Raw genomic sequence first — 24,101 nt, forward strand, 5'->3', positions numbered from 1 at the left:
TGAATTACACGGAGACATCCAGATACCACTTGCTTTGTTAGTAATGTCTCAGCACATTATCACATGAGGGTGTATTCTCATACTATGAGTGTGCCACACAACTTTCACAACTGAGTTCTATATAAACACATTTTTGCAAATCAAGCCCTCTTTAGAGATAAGAGATGACTATTTAAAGGAAACTTCTCCCCCCCCCAAAAAAAATAAATAAAGGAAACCTGGAATAAATTCTATTTTACAACTGAGAATCCTATTGGAAAATAAATAATTGCTCCCTAATTAATGAGCCTGAGTAATCCAGGTTTTTAATAACTCAAACATATGCATTTGGGGAAAACTTTACAATAAGATAACAGAGTCTTATTTTTTCAAGGTCTATATATTTTTCATTTACAAAATCATGGTCAAAAAGAAAGATAAGGCTTAATCTTTAAATAAAGGAGAAGGTGCTTTCCACAGTGTCCTTTCTTTCTCTCATTCCCTCCACCCACCCACCTTTGATAAGGTAGCAAATGGAGGATTTTTTCATTTATTTCTACTAAACTGTTACTTGGTAAGATCTACATTTTTAAAAAGAGATATATTTAGAGGAATTAGCTATGATTACATTTAAAGATCATATTTACAGTGTTTTATAAAGTGAACCCATGTACTTGATAAAAATACTCAGGCAGTAAAGAAAGAGACCAAAGTGAAATCTCCCTCTTCATATCCCCCTCCCACCAAGCAGTGTTATTCTCACCAAAGATAACTATAGTTAATGGTATCTTGTGTTTATTTTTCCTGAAAAAAATAATCTATCATAGCCCAGGTATGTATTTTTTTATTATTTTCTGGATAATAAAACATGTGCCCAACAGAAGAGTAGTATAGAAATTCTGCACCAGCTGCTAGATTATCTAGAGGGAATGGACAATTAGACACATCCTTTTCCTTTCAAGTCTCTATCTCATTGGCCATTGACACTATATTGCTATCTCTCTTCCTTGCTGTGTCTGTCTTTGAATTGTTTTGTTAGCTCTTCACCAAAGGTATAACTCCAGAACACTTTTCCCCAAAGGATGGATCCATTCCATATGATTGAGAGCAGGAGAAAATAGTAGAGTGAGCAGGGTTGGGAAGCGAGTGAGTGACTTCACATCTGTTTTGAATTAGAAAGGGTTAGGGGTTATGGTAGTTTACTTAATGATCAGGATAGGTCCTGATCTATAGTGATCTTAGTCACTCCAAAAAGGAAAAGCATCAGTCATAGGTTTGTAGAACCCACAATGCGAGTCAAATTTCTGCAGCTGGCATCAATTAATTGGTCAGGTAGGCAGGTGTTTCACCAAATGATAACCTTGTAGTCAGTACATGGTATGTATAGCAAACAGGCACATATACATATGGGTAGCAGGATATCAAGAGGCAATTCAAACAACAATAAAAGGGAATTACTAACAAGAATTGGGGGGAAATGTCTGTCCTAATTAGAAACAAAGTAAAACAGTCAAAAGGTGCTATTTTTCTGTCCAGCAAGTTAGCAAGAAATGTGTCTTTTCACACAATATTTAATGCTATTGAGGTTTCCTTGAAATGTTCATTGAGGTGGGGGTAGGAGGCCTTGTGAAAATATAGCTGACAGTGTAGACTTAAACACTGAAGTATTTGGGGGCAATAATCTCACTACCTGAGAACATTGTTCAGAAGAAGGAAGTTGTTATAGGCACTAGGATGTTTCCAGCAACTTTACTTTTAACTAGAAAAATTTGAAGCAGCCTAACTCCAAGAAATGAGGAATGGTAAATAAAGTTGTGATAGGTCAAATAGGTGAAACATTAAATAGATGATGATTATCAAAGCTGTGTAACTTCACAGCGTATATTATGATATATCCGTAAAAGCAAGATGTGCTACTGCACTCATGCTGATATTGACAAACATTGTGTGTCTGTTTATGGATGAGTTCTGGAAGGTATACGCACACATACACATACACACAACATACAAAGAAAACTATATAGAAAAGGAACATGCGGGTTTCTCTCCATTTGTAATATTTTGTTTGATTAATAATAACAACAAAATAAACAATAAAAACAACAAAAGTAAAAAGACCTGTAAATATTTTCTCTTTTTTCTTTTGCTTATCTGTGCATATTTTGGTTGTTCCCACCTAGGATGTAAAGAAAAGATATGTTTTGCTCAATATATATAATGTCAGGTAGACCTTTTCAGAATTTACATACAATTCCAATGTGCTCTCTTAATTCATTCTGTAATAAGAAGATCTTAATGATGTAACAGTAGAATCAAATCAAGTCAGATTTTAAAAATTGTTGCTTTTCTAAATGTGAGAAGATGTACACTCATTCAATATTTTAACACTTCCAATGACAGGAAAGTCAATAGCTCATGAAGTAGTATACTCAACTTATAAATTTTCATTCATTCGTTCATTCATTCATTAATTCATTCATTGTATATGTATTGAGACAGTTTTTTGTTTAAAATAAACAGCCTGGCAAAGAAATGGAAAGACATTCCATGCTCATGGATTGGAAGACCAGATATTGTTAAAATGTCTATACTACTGGAAGCAATCTAGACATTTAATGCAATTCCTATCAAAATACCAACAGCATTTTTCATAGGGCTAGAACAAACAATCCTAAAATTTGTGTAGGACCACAAAAAAACTCAAATAGCCAAAACAATCTTGAAAAAGAAAAGCAAAGCTGGAGGCATCAAAATTCCAAACTTCAAGTTATATTCAAAGCCATTGTAATCAAAACAGTATTGTACTAGCACAAGAATAGACACATAAGTCAATGGAACAGATTAGAAAACCCAGAAATAAACCCACAACTATATGGTCAATTAGTCCTTGACAAAGCAAAAAAAGAATATCTAATGGGATAGTCTCTTCAATAATCGTCTTGGGAATATTAGTAACATGCAAAAGAAGGAAACTGGACCACTTTCTTACACAAAAATAAATTCAAGATGGATTAAAGACCTAAATGTGAGACCAGAAGCCATAAAAATCCTGGAAGGGAACACAGTCAGTAACCTCTTTAACATTAGCCATAGCAACTTTTTTCTACATAGGTCTCCTGAGGCAAGGGAGACACAAGCAAAAATAAACTATTGGGCTACATCAAAATAAAAAGCTTCTACACAATGGTAGAAACAATCAACAAAACTAAAAGGCAATATATGAAATGGGTGAAGATACCTAAAAAATGAAAGATTTGATGAACGGTTAGTATCCAAAATATATAAAGAAATTATACAACTCAACACCCAAAAAAACAAATAATCCAATTAAAAAATGTGCAGAAGACATGAACAGACATTTCTCCAAAAAAGACATCCAGAGGGCCAAAAGACACATGAAAAGATGCTTATCATCACTTACCATCAGGGAAATGCAAATCAAAACTACAATAAGATATTACTTCACATCTGTCAGAACGGTTAAAATCAACAACACAAGAAACAACAGGTGTTGGTGAGGATGTGGAGAAAAAGGAACCCTTGTGAGACACAGGCTCTCACAGGAAGCCTGATGTAAGACTTGATCCCCAGACCTCGGGATGACGCCCTGAGCTGAAGGCAGATACTCAACCGGTGAGCCACTCAGGCGTTCCAGCATCTTATCTTTTAAAAATCCTTTTTTTTTCTGAATCCTAAACAGTGCTTTCTCAAATGTTAACGTGCATACAAATCGCTAGGTGAACTTGTTAAAGTGATGATTCTCATTCTGTAGGTCTTGATGGATCCTGAAATTCTGCATTTCTAACAGGCTCCCAGTGTTGCTGGTCCTAACACCTATGTTGTGTTGTGAGGGTCTAGATTATCCCATCTAATCCCAATATTGCTTGGCTCACTTTTCCCCATCACACTTTACCAATCATTTTTTCCTTTTGAGATGGAACAAAGTCCAGAATAATACTATTTCCTAAGCTTTTTCAGGTGACTGAGTTGGAAATAAGTCAAATCAATAATTTAGCAAAGACTGTGCTCTTAGGGAAATATATGTCCAGGTAGCTAGAGTTGTCTATCATAAGTGTGTTTTGTCACTGTGTCTATTTTATACTTTGTAAGATACTGATAAAATTCATCTAGAGAGGATGCCTGGGAGGCTCAGTGGTTGAGTGTCTACCTTCAGCTGGGGGTGTGATCCCAGGGTCCTGGGATTGAATCCCACATCAGGCTCCCTGCAAGGAGCCTGCTTCTCCCTCTGTCTATGTCTCTGCCTCTCTCTCTGTGTCTCTCATGAATAAATAAATAAATAAAACCTTAACAAAATTCTTCTAGAGTCACGTGGCAGTGTTATGAAGCAGGTATAGTTTTCTTCATTGTATAAATGAAGAAACAGGCTCAGATAGGATGGCTAAGTTGCTTCAGGTCAGAGAGCTGGTTAAGTAGTAAGTGCTGCTCCCTAATCTGGATCATCAGACTCTGAACTGCACAAAATTAAAAGGAAAAAAGTCTGATGAGGGTTCCTAGGACAAGCATTGCTTAGCTACTAAGTATCAGTATCCCACAGAGCACCCCTAAAGTCTTGGAGAATATAACTCAAATGAGGTTTCTGGGTTTGGAAAAAATAAAACTACCTATTTGAAAGTGAAAAAGATCATTCTTCTTCGATTTTCTGTCACTAGCCATAAATGAAGAAGTACTCTTAACACTCCTAATCCCCCAAGTAGCTTTAGAGACTTGAATATCTTCAAGTCTTGCCCCTTCCTGGTCCCCTTAAGAATGGGCTTAGGTGTAGTGATGGCATTGTCATGTTGAAGTTGTATTGAAAGCTTTTCTTCTTTGTTGAACACCAAGAATCAGGTCTAGGGAAAAATCTGTAAGTACTATAATTAACTTCAATTTTAATTTCTGGGTGCCTTTTTTTTTTTTTTCCCTAGCTGCTGCCAAGGTTCTCCTTCAGTCCCATCAGTTAGAGCAGCATTTACAAAGCTAAGGCCAGACTCCCTTTGATAATTTTTATGAGGTTTCAGAGTGATGTGCTCAAGCCCATCTGGGAAACTTAGAACCAAACTAAAATATGAGTTGACTGTTAAAAAATAATAATGATGATAAGCCATCAGTTTCATGAAGCCAGTTTATATTTCTTAGTTTGGGAGAAACTTTTAGGAGCTGATTTTTTAAATACTTCATAGTGTTTTTTTAAAGATTTTATTTAATTATTTGAGAGAAGGGGAGAGAAAGCACATGAGCAGTGGGGAGGGACAGAGGGAGAAGCAGACTCCCCACTGAAAAGAGAGCCTTCGATGCAGGGCTTCATCCCAGGACCCTGGGATCATGACCTGAGCCAAAAGCAGATGGTAACTGACTGGGCCACCCAGGTGCCTCAGTACTTCTTGGTTTTCAAATAGTTTTGGTATACATTTAACCTTTAGTTTATTTTCTTTATGGTGTGTTTATTAATTTTTCCTTTACTGTTAATCTTACTTTTCTTTATATGTGTTCATGCTCAGCTGTGTGTGTAATTGTTCTGTTATGAACTGAAAGCACAGAAGGACCCAGAAAATTTCTTTTTTTTTTTTTGAAAATTTCTTTTTATCTACCCCAATACTGTTTAAATGAAAGTTCTCATTTCTTTTAAAATCTGATGTGTGTTACTTGAAAGCCAATTTCATATTATTCACTATATTGTTTACCCACAAATCAATAATGGACCAAATAGAACAAATGCAATCAAAGTAGAATCTGTTTGAGAAGTTAGGTCGAAGGAATAAAAAAAGGCCTACTCTGTGATTCTTTGTAGTTAGAAGACAGGATGAGGGCACTGCTGACTGACCCAAAGTCTAGAAGTCATTCAGTTCTGTTCTGGCATTTACTGAGGTGTCAGCATGTGCATGGTGTGTTAGGTATCCTGGGGTTTTAAAACATAAGAGACATGATTGCAGTCCTCAAACTGCTTATAGTCTGCACACGGAGACAGATAAGAACATAAAAAGCAAGAGTAATGCAATGAGAATAACACAGAAAAGAGATTTCTTTCAGTGGAGATGGAGGAGTTTGGGAAAAGTTCGTGGAAATGCTTGCATCTGAGCCAAAGCCTAAAAGATGGATAAGTATTAAATAAACAGGAATGAATGGTAAAGATAGTTAGAAAAAAATGCTTATGCTGTTGTCATCCACAGAGGTAGGAAGGTGAAAAGCATGGACAGGAATATTATGATTAGTTGGAAGAAGTACATGAAGGACTGTAAAATTAGAAGGTATAAAAGCAAACTCCCCTTTTTATAATCTTACCAGTGGCATGTATCCTCTAAGAACAGTGCTTGTCACTAATTTTTATAAGCACATTTCCATAAGCCTCCTTAATTAAGAATCAAAATTTAAAATTTTGTATCCATTAATAGGTATAAAAAAGAAGGTTTTATTTCCCTTCTTGGGCATTATTGCAATGTGTCTCCTATGTATAGTCCCATCACTTTCATATTTCATCCATATTCTTTCAAAATGTAGATGTCTAGCCACTTAAAGATAAGCTTATGTTTGTGAATATGAGATGGAAAACATATACCTAGTCAGAGCTTAATGAAAGAAAAATATAAGTCACTGGCAGATCTTTTTAACTTTTCCTTGCATAGTTTACTTTTAATTTTATTGCATCATTTGTAGTCACATAGGATATCTTCATTTCTATTATTTGAGCTATGGGAAGTTACTGATTGAAATAATTCTTTTTGAATTAATTTGACTTGATCCTAAATGGCCATATTCTGACTTTTCCCTAGGCTCAAATGTGAATGTCTGTTTTTGTTCTATAAATATTGTCAGGTTCCAATTCAGTATCACTATTTTCTCAACAATTTTGACTGCTTTGTATCATTTAAGTAGTGTCCAGTCTCTGGGCTTCAATTACTTCCAAAGTAGTGTGGACGTCACAGATTTTTAGGAATGTCAGTCATTCTAAATGTTTATAACATGCCTTATTCTTTAAATTTGTCCCCGTATAGTGTATGGCTTAATTATTTAAACCACCAGAAGGTTTCAAAGGTGACTTTGGACAGGATAAGAATTCAGGGCCAACCCCTGGCATCTAAAAGCTTCCTCTTGAGTCTCCCGCTTTAAAATCTTAATTTTGAGGGATACCTGGGTAGCTCAGTGGTTGAGTCTCTACCTTCGGCTCAGGACATAATCCTGCAGTCTTGGGATCAAGTCACTCCACATGGCGCTCCTTATGTGGAGCCTGCTTCTCCCTTTGCCTGTGTCTCTGCCTCTCTCTCTCTCTTTGTCTGTTATGAATAAACAAATAAAATCTTTAAAAATTGTACTCTTGACCGGAAGAAAAATTTGCACTGATGAGGACAAAAAATTATTTGATTTTTGATAGCTCTCCCTAGGTTTATGTGTACTTAGAGCCAAAAGGCTTCTTTTTTTAGGAAATATTGTAATTATTTTGTTGAACTCACAAAACTATCACATTTCAAATTACTATATTGTTCAAAGTGACTATTCACGTGTGTATCATAGGTCACAGATAACTCTTCATCCAAATATTTACTGATGAGGGCAGCCAGATTCTGTTCTTCACTTTGACTAATACTTTTTTTCAAGACGTGAAGGCAGTACATTTTTCTCTTGCTTCCATCTGCTTCCTTCACCCCCTCTTCTTTTGCTCACAGCATGGAAACTAGAGTTACAGCTTAGCCTGTTTTGCTTATGGAACTATGCCAGAAGCAGTTTTGAAGGTGTTTTAAAAAATGAAGACATCTGGCAGCTGGCATACTTACAATTCATTTGCCAAAGACAAGTTGCACGCTGCTGGAATTCTCAACTGAAGGTCACACACCAGGTAAGACACAGTCAGGTGGAGCTGGTGTATAAGAAGGCACACACTGAAAAATTGTTGGCTCTGTGAAGTTGGGTGGGCTAAATCAAGAAGCATGCTTGTTTCTCTGTCGACCCCCACCACTCCCCCCAATCCCCAGGTCCCTTTAAAAGAGGTAAGAGGGAAAAAAACCCAAGCCAGTAAAATTGAAAGTGAATCATAAGGCTGTGACATGTCAGCAGAAGCCCTGGAAAACGGGCAAGGGGAAAGGGTGCTAAGAAAAAAAAATGAAAAGAGAATTTAACATAGTGTTGGACAAACATGCTGCTATCAGTTGAATGGTCCAGTTTTTCAGAAAGAAATCACCTAAGGGATTATGGGTTTTGAATGAGTTACTAACAGTATGCCAATGAATGCCCTGTGACTGAAGATTTACTTGATATTTGATAGCATTTGGATAGTATTTTTGGTTTTCATTTTAAAATCTTTTCCTGTAGCTGGGAGTCATTAAATCCTAGTGTTAGATCAATTGCTTTTGAAATTTTACACCTGTATTAGGTGAAACTGTGTTTTATGGTTTTGTTTTTGTTTTTCTGCAACAGGAACTTAACACATAAACATGGGCATTTATGAGATCAGCGCTTGACCTAACAGAGCAAGGAAGGGAAATTATCTCATGACATTGACAATCTCTCTCTGGCAAATTTCAGCACTTTGAAAGCAATAAGGGTTGTGTTTGACATATAAGCAATGAGATACGTGTTTATAAAGCAAAAATTAGAAATTCTATGTATTAGACCTTGATATATTTCCACGTAACAAATTGTTTGTTTGTTTGTTTTCTTTCTGTCCTTCTAAGCCCAGGCCTTTTGTCTTAAGTGCATATTTTTTTTTAATTTAAATTCAAGTAGCCAACATATAGTATATACTTAGTTTCAGATATAGTATTCAATAATTTATCACTTGTGTTTTAAGTAAGTATTCTAGTTTTCTGTTCAAAATAATATGTATGGAGATAGTGGCTAATGGAGAAGAAAGGAGATAGTATTGCAGTTATAATTTTGTTAAGGATAGTTGACCCTCACCTTCCTCCAAATGGAAACAGAATTGCTGGCCTTACAGAGGCTGCACAGCTGTGGTCTAGGTGCATGATATAGTCCAAAAATATGTGCATTTGACACACTCACTATCGACTTAAAGAGTGTCTACATTTTTGAAAAGTCAGTTGATAGGAGTATTTACATTGCAAAAAATTGAGATTTTCAGTTTCTTTTTAAAAATCAGAAAATCAGGCATCCCTGTCCGCAGTCCCTCATGAGAATGAATGTCTGCCAGCCCTGGCCCCCTGCAGGTGATGGTTCTCCAGTCACCAGGGCCCTGGCACCCCTCTTCTTTTCCTAAGACTGAATACAGACTGGTACTTAGTTGCATTCCTGCAGTTATTTTTCCCAAATCAGAGTGAACAAGGAAATGAGCTGGAGAGGGCACAGTTAACTGTTTGATAATATTATGTCACTTAAAAATGTACTTTTTGTTAATAAATTTTGTCACAGACTGGCATTGCCTCTGAGAAATATTTCTACCAACAGCCCCTGCTTCTTTCATTGAAATTTAGTAGTTCTAGAATCTGAGGATATTTTTCTTTTTTTCCTTTCCTTTCCTTTCCTTTCCTTTCCTTTCCTTTCCTTTCCTTTCCTTTCCTTTCCTTTCCTTTTTCCTTCCTTCCTTCCCTCCTTCCTTCCTTCCTTCCTTCCTTCCTTCCTTCCTTCCTTCCTTCCTTCCTTCCTTCTTCCCTCCCTCCCTCTTTTCCTCCCTTCCTCCCTTCCTTCTGTCCTTCTTTTCCCGCATAAACATGTATGGGGAAAATGGTACCTGGTAGAATTAAGACATCTATCTGGTGATTTTAGTGGTCAGATATGAAATCCATGAAACAATAACTACTCTTTTCACGGGGCCATTGATTTACTGTGATTGTCCCTGAGGAGGGTGGGGCACCTGGGTGGCTCAGTCGATTAAGCACCCAACTCTTGATTTCAGCTCATGTCATGATCTCAGGGTCATGGATTGAGCCCCATGTCCTGCTCCACACTCAGGAGGGAGCCTACTTGTCTCTCTCTCTCTGCATCTCTTCCTGCTCACACACACTCTGTCTCTCAAATAAATAAGTAAATATTTTAAATCTTAAAAAAAAAATAAGTAAAGGTACTTTGAAAATGAAATAAATTGAATAAGTGTGAGGAAGTTTGCACATATCCTATAAAAGGCAACCTAAAAAATCTGGAAAATGGGTCTAGTTACATAGTTTTCATAGTGGAAATATTTTTAACTTCAAAAAAATTTTACTGAGCACCTACTATAACAGATTTTATTGAGCTCATACTATTCATAAAGTACTCCAACTTGATTATAAAAATTACAACCAAATTCCTCAAAACCTCATTTTTATTTTGTCTTGAAAAATTATATTAATATTCATTGACAAATATAACTAATTCTTGGTTCAAGGCTTTCTGAGTTCGCCATATTACAAGAGATGGTTATGTGCTCTTTGTTATTATTATTGATGTTAAAATATAATGGTGAAGCTTTTGTTTTAAATTTGGAGTTATTCATTCACTCAGCCAACACTGAGCAAATGCTATATACTAAATACAAGTGCTGAGCCTATAATTGAAAATAAAACAGATGTGGTCATAAATCTTATAGGCTGATTGGAAAGACAGACATTAAGTAAATTATCACATTTACATTTATTCTAGAAACATACCAGTTATACTCCTGCTCTGGGGCATTTGCTCTTGCTGTTTCTTTTGCTTCAACTTTCTTCCCCCAGATACATCCTCACTATCTTCAAATATCACCTTCTCAGTTGAATGATGCAGAATTCTAAATCCAGCCAAATGAGCCTCAAATTGAAGATAAAATGAAGGCATTTTAAGAAATCCATTCAAAAAAATAGTCAAGGAAGTAAATACTCAAAGAAAGCAAAAAAGATTTTAAGAGAAAGACACTGAATACCAAAAGAGAAGAAACCAATGAGACACATAGCTAAGTGGAGATCCTTACAATCATGTAAATCTTTTAAAATACTAATATTCTAGAACTAAACTCCAAATTAGTTCAATAAAATTTAAAGGTGAAGCCAATGTCAGTGAAGGGGAAAAGGATAAATAGCATGCTATGGTTCATTGTCTTATATTGGGGAAAGGAATATACCTTTAAACAAATGGGTTTTAAAAACTTAATGACTAACCAGTATAGGAATAGAAATAGAATACATAATTTTTAAGTCTTTGGGGAAGGAAAAAGGTAGATAAAACTCGATCAACTCAAAAAAAAAAAAAAAAAAAAAAAAAAAAAAGAGGGATCCCTGGGTGGCGCAGCGGTTTAGCGCCTGCCTTTGGCCCAGGGCGCGATCCTGGAGATCCGGGATCAAGTCCCACGTCGGGCTCCCGGTGCATGGAGCCTGCTTCTGCCTCTGCCTATGTCTCTGCCTCTCTCTCTCTCTGTGTGATTATCATAAATAAATTTTAAAAAAATTAAAAAAAAAGATAAAGGAAAAAGGAAAAGCCTTTTAAAAGGTAAGTTTTAAATATTTAATAGTGATAATATAATATGTTCAAACATTTTAATAGTCACCATGAATGGGAAATGTTCATTTTTCTATTAAAAGGCAGAGATTGTCAGATTTTATTTTAATCTAACTGCTTACTATATGCCAGAGACACTTCCAAAAGAAAATTGACACAGCATAATTAAAGGGATGGACATAGGTATTTCAGAAAGATGCTAACTCACAAGAAGAAATGTCAGTTAAAGCAATATTAATATGACATAACTGAGATTTAGGGGCTAAGATTATTAATTTGGACAAAGAGAAAGATTTTATATGATAAACAGAACAATCTATCAAGATATAAAAATCACAAATTTATGTACCTAACCATCCAGCTTTGACACATATAAAACAAAAACTATTAGAAATGTGAGTAGATATTGTTAAATCCATAATCTTAGTGGAAGTAGTTGAAGCATCTCTCTTAGAATTTGATGATTAAAGTAGCAAAAAAGTTGGGGTGCCTGGGTGACTCAGTCAGTTAAGCATCTGACTCTTGACTTCAGCTCAGGTCATGATCTCAAGGTCAGGAGACCATGAGACCCAGCCCTACATCTGGTTCTATGCTGGGTGTGAAACTTGCTTAAGATTCTCTCTCTCTCTCACTCTGCTCCTCCCCTCCATGCACCCTCTCTGTCTCATAAGGAAAATATAATAAAAAATAATAAAAAATAATAAGGATACATAGGGTTTTCATAATATGTATAACAAAATATACATGTATATACATACATATCCAACAAATATAAGAGTACACATTGACATCAAGTACAAGTGCAATTATTTATTTTTAAAAAATTAACACCTATTATGCCTCAGAAAACAATCTTAATAAATTTCCAAGAAAGACTGAAGTTACACAGACATGCATTGGCTTCAACAAAAACAGAAATCAGTAACAAACAGATAGTTAAAAATAATCTAATTACTTAGTTAAATGTTTTTAAATCTTGTAAATAATTTTTGAGTTAAGAAGAAATAATAAAATGTTTATGAGTGAACGATAGTGATACAATATAAAAAAGCATGGCATATTCAGAGGTAAATATGTAGCAAAAGATTAAAAGAAAGAAATAGCTTCAAGAAAAGATAATTTAACATTTAGAAATTAATTTATGTAATTCACTCTAGTAACAGTAAAGGAGGACAACAATATACTCATCTTAATACATTTTAAATTTTTAAAAAGTAAAATTCAACAACACATTTTTTTGGTTAAAATTCTTAGAAAGCTAGGAAGAGGTAAATCTCCACACTTTAATAAGGAATATTTATGTCTGCATCTTACAGTCCAACAAAGTCAGTCATGAAACACTAGAAGTATTACCATTAAAGTTAGGAATATGTCTTGGTAATCAAGATGGTACAGGCTATGTTAGGCAATACAGTAAGAAGTAATATTTTTATAATAATAGGAACTACTAATAATATTAAATAAGAGTTATAAATGCTAGAAAAGAAGGGGAAAATTATAATATGTAAATAATATGATCTTCTACTTTGAAAATCCAAAAGAAATAACTAAAAATATTATTAGAAGTGATAAGAGTTTAATGTAGTAATATTAAAGAAAACTTGCAGTTTTCCTATATACCAACAATAACCACCTAGAAAATATCTTGAATATTATTCACAATTGCAAAAAGGAAAAACCCACAAAAGATAAAGAATATTAACTTAAAAATTATACAAGATTTATATGAAGAAAGTGGTAAAACATTGCTTCAATGATGGAAAGAATGTCTCAGTATGATAAAGCTGGCAATTCTCACATTAATCTATAATACAATGCAATGACAAACAAAAACTTAAAAGCTAAATCTAAAATATATTTAGAGGTAAGGATAGTTCTGAAAAATGAAGATAAAATATCTTCTAAAAGCTTCTAAAAAATCAGAGCGTGTTAAGAAATTAAAAGAGCTTGATATTGGGGGCAAATAGATAAGTTAATTTAATAGAATGGAGAGTCCAGAGAAGCAAATTTAAGATATTATGAAGATTGTATTTTAAACCATTAAATACAGGAAAATATTTTTATGATGTTGGAAGAGGATGAGCTCTGAAGCTAAAAATTAAATGATTAATATATTTGAATGTATAAAATTTAAAATGTATGTATGACCCAATAAAAATCCATAAACAAAGTTGTGACAAACAATAGATTGGGAGAAAGTGTTTACATTTGTGTATATAACAAAGGATTGTATATGGAATATATAAAGAGCTCTCAATAATTAACAAGAAAAAGATAATCCAATAGAAAAATATGGGCAAAGAATATGACCAGGTAGTCTTAAAACAGAAAACATACATGATTAACTAACGAATAAAAATGTACTCCAGCTCAAGAGTAGTCAGAGAAATTAAAACTAAAAGTGAGATACAATTTTTCAGTTGTCAGATTAGTAAGTTTTTTAATTGCTAAAGAGAATATGAGAAAATGAGTTGTCTAATATCCATACAGCCAGCACATCCATGTTAAGATGTCTGTAGCAGACTCTGTTGGCTGCTAGCTCAGCATTTTCTCCCACTAGAATCTTGATTTCTTCAGTATTGCCTCTCCATACTATAGGTCTCAAGGAAGCTGACCCCACCCTCAGCTGTGGGATGGGTCTAGTTAAACCACAGGTAATCTCAGCCCCTGCTCTCTTAATCAGTGATTGGTCATAATTCTTGACAATGAAAGGCAAGGAGAATTTTGCTGAAAGTTTTTAGGAAAGTCCTTCCTCAGCTTAAGGAGAACATCAAGAAATCAAACTTACTTTATCCCACAATACATGAGCAAGGAAGAATATAGCCCAGAAAGTCTCCCACTGAAATTCCTCTTACATGAACTAATAATGTTCCTACCTTGTGCCAGATAATGTTCCAGGTGCTAGGAACAGACAGTATGAAAAACAGACAAAATTCACTGCTCATGCAACATTCTACCTGTGGAAACAGAAAAAAAAAAAAGATAAATAAATAAAATATATAGTATGACAAATAAAGCAGAGAAAAGGAATTGGAAATGTTTGGGTATAATTTAAATACGATAGGGAAGGCCTCCCTGAAAAGGGGATATTTGAGCAAATTCTTGAAGGGTAGGGGAAAAAAGCCTTATATACGTTCACATATAAGAGGAATAGATTCTAGAAAGAGGAAAAAGTCAGTGCAAAGGCAAAGAGATCCAACTATGCCTGGCAAGTTCTGGGAAGAGCAGGAAACCCTGTGGGGCTGGATCAGAATGAGCAAGGAATAGAATCATAGGAGATAAATTCAGAGAGATAATTGGGGGCTAGATTTTAGCGGGTCCTGTAGACTATTATAATGGCTTTTGGTTTTGTGAGAGGGAGGCAGGTAGTATAGTTGACACACAATGTTACATTAGTTTCAGGCATACAGCATAGTCATTCAACTTCTCTAGATTTATATTATCCTCACCACAAGTGTAGCTACTCTCCGTGATGATACACCGCTATAACCGTATCTTTGGCTCTATTTCCTATGCTGCACCTTTCATTCCCATGACTTATTTATTCTGTACCTAAAAGCCTGTATTTCCCACTCCCTTTCACCCATTTTCTCCATCTCTTCACCCCTTTTTTCTGGTAATCATTAGTCTGTTCTCTGTGTTTATAGGACCAATTCTGCTTTTTGCTTGTTTATTCATTTAAGTTTTTAGATTCCACATACAAGTGAAATTTTATGGTATTTATCTCAATTTGACTTATTTTACTTAGCATAATACCCTCTAGCTCCATCCATGTCATCACAAGTGACAAGATCTCATCCTTATTTATGGCAATGAAATATTCCATTGTGTGTATGTGTGTGTATAACCACACCTTCCTTATCCATTCATCTACCCAATGAACACTTTGATTACTTATCTTGGTTATTAATGCTAAATAATGCTGTGATAAACATAGGGATGGGTATATTTTTGAATTGGTGTTTTCATATTCTTTGGGTAAATACCCAGTAGTGGAAGTATTAGATCATATTATATTTCTATTTTTAATTTTTTGAGAAACCTCTGTACTTTTTTCCACAATGGCTGTTCCAACTTACATTCCCATCAACACTGTGCAAGGAGTCCTTTTCCTCCACATCCTCGCCAACACTTGTAATTTCTTGTGTTTTTTATTTTAGCCATTCTGAGAGGTGTAAGGTGCTATCTCACTGTGCTTTTGATTTGCATTTCCCTGATGATTGGTGATGTTGAGCATCTTTTCATAGATCTGTTGGCCACCTGGATGCCTTCTTTGGAAAAGTGCCTATTTAGGTCCTCTACCCATTTTTAAAAATGATTTTATTTATTTATTTATTTGCCAGAGAGAGAGAAAGAGAGAGCAAGCAAGTAGGCTGAGTGGCAGGCAGAGGGAGATGGAGAAGTAGGCTGTCTCTCAGCAGAGAGCCTGACCCAGGGCTCGATCTCAGGACCCTGGGATCATGACCTGAGCCAAAGGTAGATGTTTAACCAACTGAGCCACCCAAGTGCGCCTGCCCAATTTTTAATCAGATTGTTTGGGGGTTATTAGGTGTTGAGTTGTATAAGTTCTTTATATAGATTGGATATTAACCCCTTCCTGGATATATCACTTGCAAATATTCTCCCATTCTGTAGGTTGCCTTTTTGTTTTGTTGGTGGTTTCCTTTGCTGTGCAAGAGTCTTTCATTTTGATGTAGTCCTAATAGTTTTTTTTTTGCTTGTTTCCCTTGCCTGAGAAACATATCTAGAAAAATGTTGCCATAACCAATGTCAGAGAAATTACTACTTGGGCTATCATCTAGGATTTTTATGGTTTCAGGTCTCACATTTAGGTCTTTAATTCATTTGGAGTTTATTTCTGTGTATGGTGTTAGAAGGTGGTCCAGCTTCATTGTTTTGCATGTAGCTGTCAGGTTTTCCCAGCTCCATTTATGAAGAGACTTTCTTTTCCTCACTGTTTATTTTTGTCTTCTTTGTCATAGATTAATTGACTATACAGGTGTGGATTTATTTCTGGGCTCTCTATTCTGCTCCACTGATCTGTGTCTTTTTTTTGTGCCAATACCATGTTGTTTTGATTACTACAGTTTTGTAGTATATGCTGAAATCTGGTATTGTGATACCTCCAGCTTCATTCTTCTTTCTCAAAATCACTTTTGTTATTTGAGGTCTTTTGTGGTTCCATAACAAATGGAACCATTTGTTTTAGTTTGGTGAAAAATGCTATTGGTATTTTGATAAGGTTGCATTGGATCTATAGATTGCTTGGGTAGGGTGGACATTTTAACAATATTAATTCTTCCAAGCCATGAGCATGGAGTATCTTTTTATTTGTCTGTGTCGTCTTCAAATTCTTTCATCAGTGTTTTGTAGTTTTCACAGTGTAGGTCTTTCACCTCCTTGGTTAAGTTTATCCCTGGGTATTTTATTCTTTTTGATGCCATTATAAATGGGATTGCTTTCTTAATTTCTTTTCTGATAGTTCATTATTGTTGTATAGAAATGCTATTGACTTTGGGTATTAATTTTGTATCCTGAAACTTTGCTGAGTTCATTGGGTTCTTGCTGAATGAAATGAGAAGCCATTGGAAGGTTTAGATGGGTGGGATGATCTTAATTCCATTTGAGAAAAATAACTCTGGTTTGTGGGTTGTCTGGATTGTAAAGGAACAAAGGCAGAAGTAGGGAGAGTATTTAGGAGTTTGCTCCAATAATCAAAGGAGAATTGGCTGTGGCTTGGACCAGGATGGTGGCAGTAGGGGGGCGGCGAGGGCAGAAAATAGTTGAATTCTGGAGTGTTTTGAATGTAGGGCCAACAAGATTTGCTGATGGACAAGATATGGGGTGTGAGAAAAAGAGGAGAGTCAAGAAAGACTCCAAAAATTTAAAAATTCTTTATTTAAATTCAATTTAAAATATACTGTGTTATTAATTTCAGTGGTAGAATTTAGCAATTCATGAGTTGCATAGAACACCCAGTGCTCATTACATCAAAAGTCCTCCTTAAACCCCATCACCCAACTATCCCTTCCCCCTACCAACCTCCCCTCCAGCAACCTCAGTTTGTTCCCTCAAGTTCAGCATCTCTTATGGTTTGCCTCCCTCTCAATTTTCATCTTATTTGATTTTTCCTTCCTTTCCTCTATGTTCATCTGTTTTGTTTTTAAATTCCACATATGAAAAATAAAAATAAATTCCACATATGAGGAATGCCTGGGTGGCTCAGCAGTTGAGCGGCTGCCTTCAGCTCAGGGGGTGATCCTAGAGTTCCAGTATCGAATCCCACATTGGGCTCCCTGCAGGGAACCTGCTTCTCCTTCTGCTATGTCTCTGCCTCTCTCTCCATGTCTCTCATGAATAAATAAATAAAATCTTTAAAAATTCCACATGAGTACAATCGTATACTATTTGTTTTTCTCCGACCACTTACCATAAGTGTTATACCCTCTAGTTCTATCCATGTCATTGTAAATGGCAAGATTTCATTCTTTTTGGTGGCTGAGTAGTATTCCATTGTGAATATATACCACATCTTCTTTATCCATTCATCTGTCAGTGGACATTTGCCCTCTTTCCATATTTTGGCTATTGTGCAGCCTTGAAGATAGGGAAAAAAATCGAGGGAAGCATAGTGTCTTAGAAGCCAAGTGAAGGAAAGCATTTTAAGGAGGAGGGAGTAATCAATTCAGTCAAATGCCAACAAGTCAGCATGACATAGTGGCTAAGATAAAGGCTCTGCAGCCATTTCTGCCAAGTTAACCTAGCTCTGCAAATTATTTGCTGTATGACCTTGAAAAAATCACTATAGCTTTCTGTCTCCTTCTCCATCTGTAAAAAGGGTATTATAATGGTTGCTATTTTATATGGTTATTGTGAGGCTTATGTGTCTCACTACTTAGAGTAGTGCCTGGAGTATAGCGAGTGCCTAATAAATGTCAGCTATGATTATTACTGTTTTATTGTTGGACATGTTAATTATTTTGTCTTCTAATTTCATCATGATGTAATTGACATACAGCACTATGTAAGTTTAAGGTGTATAGCACAATTACCTTAGTAATATATATTGTGAAATGATTACCACGGTGAATTTAGTTAACCCCCATCATTTGATGCAAATATAAAAAGAGAAGAAAAATGGGCTTTTTTCCTAATGAGGAGAACTCTTAGGATCTACTCTCTTAGTAACTTTCAAATATATTATATACTGGCTATGATTATTATTATACTTAATAGTAGCAAGAATTAGTAGCATGGAGAAGAATAAGAAAAGGACTGAGACTTGACCAGTGGTTTTGGCAATGTGGAGGTCACTTATGATATTGACAAAGAGCAATTTGGGTAGAATGGTGGGAGCGAAAGTTTGTTTAGGGCGCCATCACATCCAAGAGACAATGGGAGAAGTTGAAGTACAGGAACTCTTTCAAGAACTTTTTCTTTAAAAAGTAAAGGAGAGGAGCACTGGGATGGTTCAGTTGGTTGTGTCTGCCTTCCACTCAGGTCATGATCTCTGGGTCCTGGGATAGACCCCCACATCAAGCTCTGCACTCAGCAAGGAGTCTGCTTGTCCCTATCCTTCTCCCTCTGTGTTCTCTCTCTCTTTCAAATAAATTAATAAAATCTTAAATTTAAAAAAGGTAAAGGGGAACAGAGAAATAAGGTGGTAGCTATAGGCAGAAGATTAATGAGAGGATTTTTTTATTACAGAAAAAATAATAGGTTTCCATTGGTAAGTGTATTTATTTTAAATATACCTTGATTCAGAGCTCGGTCTCAGGAGTCAATCTGAAGGCTTGCTGGTGATGGGCAGGGAAGATGGGGTGGTGTGGAGCACTGTAAAGGAACTGAGCTCCAGTCATCTCACTCATAATTAAACATATCTATTTGTTCTCTCCCATGCTAGCATGTAAGCTCTGTAAGAGAGTGTCCTTGCTTTATTCCTTGCTCTTATCTCCATGAACAGTACCTAGCATACAGTAGGCATTCGATGAGTATTTGTTAAATGGCTATTTCCAGTGAAAATCTGAGGCCCAGAAAAGTTAAATAAATTGCTTGTCCAGCTCATTAAGTCAGAGTTGGATCTAAAACCTGAGTCTCCTGGTTCCCATTATAGTCAATATTCCAGTATTAGGAAAACCTGGGTTTCAGAATTCATATCCTGTGAGCACTGGGTGTTATACACAACTGATGAATCACTGAACTCCACCTTGAAACTAATAATACACTATATGTCTATTAATTGAAAAAATTTAAAGAAAGAATTTATATCCTGCTTTTCAAAGTAGTACAGTATTGAAGAAACCTATAGCAATTTCAAAGGCTGAAATGAAGCAGAAAAGAATACAACAACTTCCCAGATTATCCTAAGTCATTGCAACCACTATTTTTATTCTGTTGAAAAGTTAAATTGTGTTGATGATGTGGCTATTAAATAATTAAAGAAGAAGTCTTGGACAGCCAAGGTGGCTCAGCAGTTTAGCGCCGCCTTCAGCCCAGGGCCTGATCCTGGAGACCCAGGATCGAGTCCCACGTCAGGCTCCCTACATGGAGCCTGCTTCTCCCTCTGCCTGTGTCTCTGCCTCTCTCTCTCCCTGTGTCTCTCACAAATAAATAAAGAAAAATTTTTTTAAAAAACTTAGAAGTCTTGAAAAATCTATAAATGATCTAATACTAGACATTTGTTTTACAACACAAATGAAAATGAAATTTTTGAAGATTATCATAAATCTTGAGCTTCTTTGCATTGCACATACACTCTGTATTTTTCGAGGACTACAATTTAAAACTTGAAAATATGATTCCTTGAGGTAAAAAGTTAAATTATATATAAACATAGCAATTATCTCCACAAAACTCACCAGGAATAGGACTTTTTATGCAAGTAGAAACAACCTTGAAACTTTTATTACTCAGTTTGATAAGCTGTATCTAGCACAAGATTGAAAAGTTAAGAGAAGAATGTAGTGTTTACTCCTGGATACTTAGTGGCATTATGAAGTAGCAATGAATCACTCTATCCATGTCTAAAACTTATATACAAAACATGTTTAAATCATACATTGATGGAGATATGTAACATGCCCGTATATGGAAGTTGAAAATTGAGTCTTCAATCATGTAACCATAAAAGCATCTCTCTTGCTAAGTTTCTAAGAAGCATACACTGTGAAATAAGACAGTTTGCCAGAGATTTTCTTTTTCATCTTCAAAATGGCCTTATCTTTTGACCTACTAATCTCATTTCTGGAATATTACTCCAGGGAAATAATCACAGGGAAGGAAAATGCTATATAATTGAAGATGTTCATTTCAGTAGTATTTATGTAATTAAAGAACTAGAAAAAACATAGATGTCCAACAAAGGAGATTTATTTAATTTGGCATGTGCCCACTTTATAGAATATGTAATTATTAAATGCATAGTATAAAATGCTCACTGTATAAAAATATGTATTTAGCTTATGTATGCCCAATTAAACATTTCAATCTCAATCAATTCAATTATTGTCATATACATATATATGTGTGTGTGTGTGTGTGTGTATATATATATATATCTGTGTGAATGCTACCTGGCTTGAGGACGGGGGGAAAAAAGAGAGAAGTAGTATGCTTTATAAAATTCTGTCTTAAGAATGTTTAATTCTGACTGGTTGAGCCACATGACACATTGGTAAAGACTTTTAGGTTCCCACCTAAGCAATCACCATTTCTCATTCATTGTAACTCGCCTCTTGAAGCAGAGAATTTAGCTTATTGATTCTGGGTATTTTGCTAGCCTCTTCAAGTCATTTTGGAATCCTTTTTCAGATGATATGAAGTAACTCTATTTCAGTGCACATCTTTGCTATAGAAACGTGATTTTTGGCTTTGCAGCCCAAGGATACATTCCATGTATGAATAGGAGTCTTTGTGCAACAAGAGTAAAGTCATCAGCTTCTATGCTATGAAGAAGAAATGTTCATCTCCTAATGTGCATATATGTAAGCCACCTCTTTAAAATCAGCCTCCTTAAATGGCACTGAGTACGCTTCTGTGTATGACACATCAATGTCCATTAATTGCATGAAGAGAACTGAGATTCCAATGGCAAAATCTGTAAAAGTAGATATACAAAGAAAAGTGGAAGCATCTGTTTAATATATACGACATTAGAATTTAATTTTACCTCTGTGATGCTTTTGTGTGGCTGCAGTGTTACAGCAGAGCACATAAGCATAGCCGTGCAGTGTCAGCAGGTGCATGCCACCAAATTACTGCTTTTAATTTGCATATTCATCTGCTAAGAAGCATGTCATTATCATATCAAAGGGATACTAAGCAACATCTAGCTTGGAGAGATGTGGCATAGTTTCAATAGGAGCAATTAATGCAAGATGAGGACTCTCTTTCTGTCATGTCTCCCAGGGCTAGCTGTAATCGGGCTGATTATTGGATACCAATAAGACTGAGGGCCCAGTTGGCACAGAATAAGAGAAGAACTGGAAAGGGAGCCTGCTAGTCCTCTCCACTGTACACTTGATGGCAACATGATGCTCTGGTCACTCAAAAGAATCCTGTTCTTATTATAGATGCTGCCTATATGCACTCATCTATTTCAGTTGTCACAAAATGACCAGATGCAGTCCAAAATTAGTCATGTATTTTTAAAAAAATGATCTTGACTTTAGAGAGCACGTAAAGAGAACGTGAAAGACATTAAAGCCAGGCTCATAAATATAAGTTTTAGTTCTTAGGTAAATTTCATTTGAACAAACAAACATCATCTTCCTCCTTCAAGCATTTATTGAGCACCTAAGTATATGTCCGATAATGTCAGGTGATGAAGATGCAGACACCAGGTAGTGACAGTCCCTAATCTCAAAGAATTTGCAGTAGAACAAGGGAGACAGACACAAAAACCAAGCGAAAGTTAAATAACATTGTTTGTTATTGTTTATGAACTTAGGAAAGGCCACATTTGTGAAAAGCCATCTTTTGATGTGACGGTAAGGGCATATGGTAACACCTCTTTTTAGGAAAGTCTTTAAGAACAGAACTTTTAATCTTAGTTTAGTTTTAGAAATGATCTCACCCTTCCTTTCCTAATAGTAGCAGCTAAAAGCAATAAACAAATGTTAATACTTGAACAATGGAAGTATAGATAACTTCTTAAATTGTCCTATCTTTCATTGGATTCATTGGCATAAACAAATGCAGAAAAAGCAGAAATCATTAGTAGCTTGCTACCTACAGTGTCTACTAGGTATACAAATACACTTTCATTAATTTATCCAGCAAAAAAAATTTGAACATTATGTGCCAAGCATTACTATAAACACTGGGGTATAGTATACATACATACATATCTCCTAAACACTGGGGATATGCTATGAACAAAATGGGCCAAGTGTCTGCCCCTGAGTTTACACTCACACAAGCTCCTGTGTGTGAATATATGCATCATGCACATGCCTAATGGAAATCTCAATGACATTCACTCAACAAGCATTTAATAAGCACTTTGTGTCACACTGGGGAAATGACAGGGATATAAAGTATATCTTGGAAACTACAAACCAGCATGAGTACAAAAAAGTCTTCCAAATGATCAGTATATCTAGAACCAAATGGCTTATGGGAAACAAAATAAGAAAGTATTCTTTCATGGATGTCCAATCTTACAAGTAGTTTCAGACATCAACTAGTCATCTCAGCATAGCCCCAGAAAATTCACCAACCACCTCTTTGTCCATTGCTATTAAAATGTCAGGGATGAGGTATTGGATCTTAGTGAGCATGAGAGCCAGGCAACTTGGGTGCACCATCTTATTTAATATTCTGAGGAATCCTCAGAGGTATGTACTAATAAACCCAATTTGCTGGCAAGGAAACCAAGGTTCAGAGAGTTTATGTTTCTCAGGGTCACCCAGTTGGCAAGTAGCTGGATAGGTGTGAAACTCAGAGTTTTCTGATGCTAAATATGTGTATTTCCAATTCATTAAAGCATTCAATATTCCCAGTCTAATCTATTTTGTGACAATGAATATGAATATCAGAGCAACTTATATCATTGTAACTGATAAAGAAGAACAATATTTGCCCAGCATCATTCTTTTGCTTTATTATGGTGGGAATTATGAGTTAAATGATGTATATTGTATGAAAACTACAGGTTTAAAATTTAAACAGATGAACAAAAGTATAGTCTCTTTACCTGTATCTTACTACCCTGGTTGACTTTTTCACCAAATGGAAAGGATTTTTTTCTCTTTTTAATTAACCTTATGCTGAGAATTATGGACTCAGGTTTGGTTTGATTTTTGTTTTGGTTCGGTTTGGTTTGGTTTAGATTGGCTGTTGGTAGAATTGAAAAAGCTGCTGACTTGGAGCCAGAAGACTTGGACTTGAATCCTCATTGTCTGTGGAAGGTACTTAGCTAGCAAGGGCTTCAGTCTTCTCCCTTGTAAAATAAGGAATTTAATCTCTATACTATCTTAGGTTCTTTCCAGATCTAGTTTTCCATGATTCTATGAAAAACAGCTATCAAAGGTCCTACTTCAAATACAACACATAAAATATTGAAATACTCCATGCTTCCTGAATCCTTCTTTCCTACAACTAAACTAAACTAAACTAAAACTATCTGTTATATTTTTAAGTAACACCTTCAGGCAAAACTTCAGTAAATGGTAACTATTGATTAAGTGTGATGTTCTTACAAGAGTTGATTGCATTACAGCACTGAA

At 35.5% G+C, this 24,101-nt stretch overlaps 2 protein-coding genes across 30 annotated transcripts in view; one reads left to right on the forward strand and one right to left on the reverse strand.

Annotated features, from left to right (window-relative positions):
- The window catches only part of LOC144302453 (uncharacterized), a 696,165-nt gene that overhangs the window by 443,706 nt on the left and 228,358 nt on the right, over positions 1-24,101 (forward strand). The gene's annotated exons all lie outside the window — the stretch shown is intronic.
- The window catches only part of LOC144302455 (uncharacterized), a 193,687-nt gene continuing 177,329 nt past the window's right edge, over positions 7,744-24,101 (reverse strand). The window contains exons 2-4 of the mRNA XM_077879800.1: positions 14,250-14,330; positions 10,551-10,689; positions 7,744-7,828 (exon numbers count right to left, since the gene is read on the reverse strand). Coding sequence (XP_077735926.1) covers positions 7,797-7,828; positions 10,551-10,689; positions 14,250-14,330 — 252 coding nt within the window. The 3' untranslated portion in view covers positions 7,744-7,796. The remainder of the gene's footprint in view (positions 7,829-10,550; positions 10,690-14,249; positions 14,331-24,101) is intronic.

The sequence above is a fragment of the Canis aureus genome, chromosome 31 (genome assembly GCF_053574225.1).
Source record: "Canis aureus isolate CA01 chromosome 31, VMU_Caureus_v.1.0, whole genome shotgun sequence".
NCBI classification, from domain to species: domain Eukaryota; kingdom Metazoa; phylum Chordata; class Mammalia; order Carnivora; family Canidae; genus Canis; species Canis aureus.